The following is a 2,735-nucleotide window of genomic DNA, read 5'->3' as shown; positions in this document are numbered from 1 at the left end:
GATTTGTAACCACTACGCTATCAGAGCTCCTTATTTTTGATATGACTGCCTAAAATACTGCATAGAGGTGTTTTCTTTGCTCTTTGGCTAATAATGTTTTGTCCACTAGTGTTTTTCTTGAGGTTGGAGGTGATCTATTGAAAGATTTTTGTGGTCCTGTTATGATTCTGATTCCATAAGTGTATGATCAGATAGTGTTCTTGTTCTGTGTGTGGTGTATGGTCTCTTGGTGGGTAGAGGAATCAGAAAGCTTGAGCGTTAACTTTGGTGTTGCCATGGACCTTGCCTTCAAGGACATGCAGTTAAGCACCATTAGAACTGCTAGTAGATGCATGTTCATAAAATGTTTGGAGAGTAGGAAGGAAAGACTTATTATTCTTTGGTGATAACATCACCATCATCACTATTTAACTTAGATGTGGATATATCATGAGGAATAGTGGTGATTGAAGGAAAACTCAAATACACTTTGAGGAATAGTGGTGATTGAAGGAAAACTCAAATACACTTTTAGATCATTTTACTTTGATAATGTTGCCAAATGCTTAATTTCTAAATATCGATTCCTGCTTCTTTCCTCTCTCCCTCCTGCTAGGAAAGGCACCAGTGCCCAGACCTGGTTACAAGCCTCAGGAGCCCAACGGCTGCAGCTCCTATTTCCTAGGTCTCAAGGTACCAGAAAGTGTATGTACCACTAACATTACCTGCTTCATTAATTGGGTTTTACTGAGACTAACCCGAGAATTATCTTTGTCAAAAGTGATCATTTATGGAATCAAATTGAGCAATGTAATTATTGTTGTTGTTAAGTGCTGTCAAGTTGGTTCTGACCCATAGTGACTGTGTATAGGGTTTCCAAGAGCAGCTGGTGAGCTTGAACCACTGATCTTGTGGTTCCAACGATTGTAGTCCAGTGCATTAGCCTACAGCGCTACACCAGGGCTCCGAGCAATGTAATTAGATATTTTAAATTAGGTATGGGGGAAGGGAGATAAATTGCAAAGAAGGTATCTGATTTCCTTCTCTTAGAGGCAGCTGCCCTTCACCTAAGCCCTTGTACAATGGTCCAGAGGAGTCCCTACATGCTCAGTTGTCAACTGAAAGGTTGGAGGTTGGGGTGTACCCAGAGTCTTGGTGATCTACATCTGAAAAGTCAGCCATTGAAGACCAGTTGGAGCACAGTTCTGCTCTGCCATACGCAGGCTTGCACTGAGTTCCAGTCAACAGTAACTGGTTTCAGTGGGCCAGATCTTCAGTTCTTTTCTGAGAACATCAGCTGGGCCTTATAAATGTAACAAGTTTGATTTATTTAAATTAATGAGCCTTTCCAGCAGCCTGCTGAGCTGACTGGTGGTGGTGGTTATGTGCCGTGGAGTTGGATCTGCCTCATAGAGACTCCGTTTAGGGTTTCTGAGGCTGTAAATCTTTATGGGAGCAGAAAGCCTCATCTTTCTCCCGCCAAACTGCTGATAGTTTCGAATTGCTGATGTTAAGGCTAGCAGTCCAACTCATAACCACTATGCTACCGGAGCTCCTTGAGCAGATGGATACAAGATGGGTACTGTTAGTAAAAGCTCATTCATAAGATAAGTATTGTCAGGAATTTCAGAATTCAGTTATCCACACACATTGGTAGCTTCAAATCAGCTATGTTTGGAGTATTTACATCAAGGAAATCTGCAAATGGCTTGCTATAAACATTTACCAACACACCACTAAGCCTTTCTCAAACTTTTGTTAAGTGCTGTTGAGTCATTCCTACTCATAGTGACCCTGTATAGGGTTTTCAAGACTGGAATCTTTGTGGGAATAGAAAGCGTCATCTTTCTTCCATGGAGCAACTAGTGGGCTCGAACCATCAATCTTATAGTTCACATTTCAGTGCTTATCCTACAGAAAGCCATACCATGCTCCCTCAAACTGTAGGCCTCCTCTAAAATCAAAACAATAAATAAGACCTTTCTTTTAAGGTCTCTTAGAAACCATTTTGCCTGTCTCACTTGAGAAAAGAGGTTTTGCGTAAAATGTAGGTAGAGGGATTTAACACCTAAACTATGATTTTAAATTATAGTGTAAACTCCACTTTTCTGCCGTTTCAAAAGGTTTTGCTTTGTAATAATTGTCTTAGCAGCATAATGTTTATTCTTGTAATTAAACTTCTGTTTATTAGTGTGGCTTCTTTGTGCAAATTGGGAAAACCTTTCTTTCATTTATTAGACAATTATCTTACTATAATGATTTTACTAGAAGAAGAAACTGACTGATAATGACTGGGGATTTTTCTCAATCAATATTCAAGTCAGTGATGTCTGATGGGAAGCGGCTCCTAAAACAGAGCGGTCTTGTGTATAACACAGGCTGCACACCTTTCTCCACAGTCCTCAGCCTGCAAGGTCGGCTGTTCAAACCCACCAGAAACTCTATACAGGGCTACTACGAATTGGAACCAACTCATCAGCACTTACAACAACACACTCAGCTAATTCTCAGTTATATCTGTGATGTATTTGCAGTTTGCGGAGTAAGGTGCAAAGTTTATTTCTGGTATCAGATTATGGAAATTAATTTAGGATTGCAGACCCTAGTCTGATGAGTTAGATTATTTTAAAATGCAGGGGTGAGGAATGTCTCGCCCTTGGACCACATGCTGTTGTTGTTAAGTCCTGTCCAGTCGGTTCTGACTATAGCAAGTCTGTATAGAGTTTTCGAGGAACAGCTGGTGAGCTTGAACCACC

General features: G+C 40.6%; 1 protein-coding gene across 2 annotated transcripts in view; it reads left to right on the top strand.

Moving 5' to 3' along the window:
- The window catches only part of PLA2G12B (phospholipase A2, group XIIB), an 89,695-nt gene that overhangs the window by 59,904 nt on the left and 27,056 nt on the right, over nt 1–2,735 (top strand). For both annotated transcript variants that reach the window (XM_006835881.1, XM_006835880.1), the window contains exon 2: nt 596–684. In XM_006835881.1, coding sequence (XP_006835944.1) covers nt 596–684 — 89 coding nt within the window. The remainder of the gene's footprint in view (nt 1–595; nt 685–2,735) is intronic.

This window comes from Chrysochloris asiatica, unplaced genomic scaffold (assembly GCF_000296735.1).
Source record: "Chrysochloris asiatica unplaced genomic scaffold, ChrAsi1.0 scaffold00020, whole genome shotgun sequence".
Classification (NCBI taxonomy): Eukaryota; Metazoa; Chordata; class Mammalia; order Afrosoricida; family Chrysochloridae; genus Chrysochloris; species Chrysochloris asiatica.
This window is presented reverse-complemented; position numbering and strand designations above follow the sequence as displayed.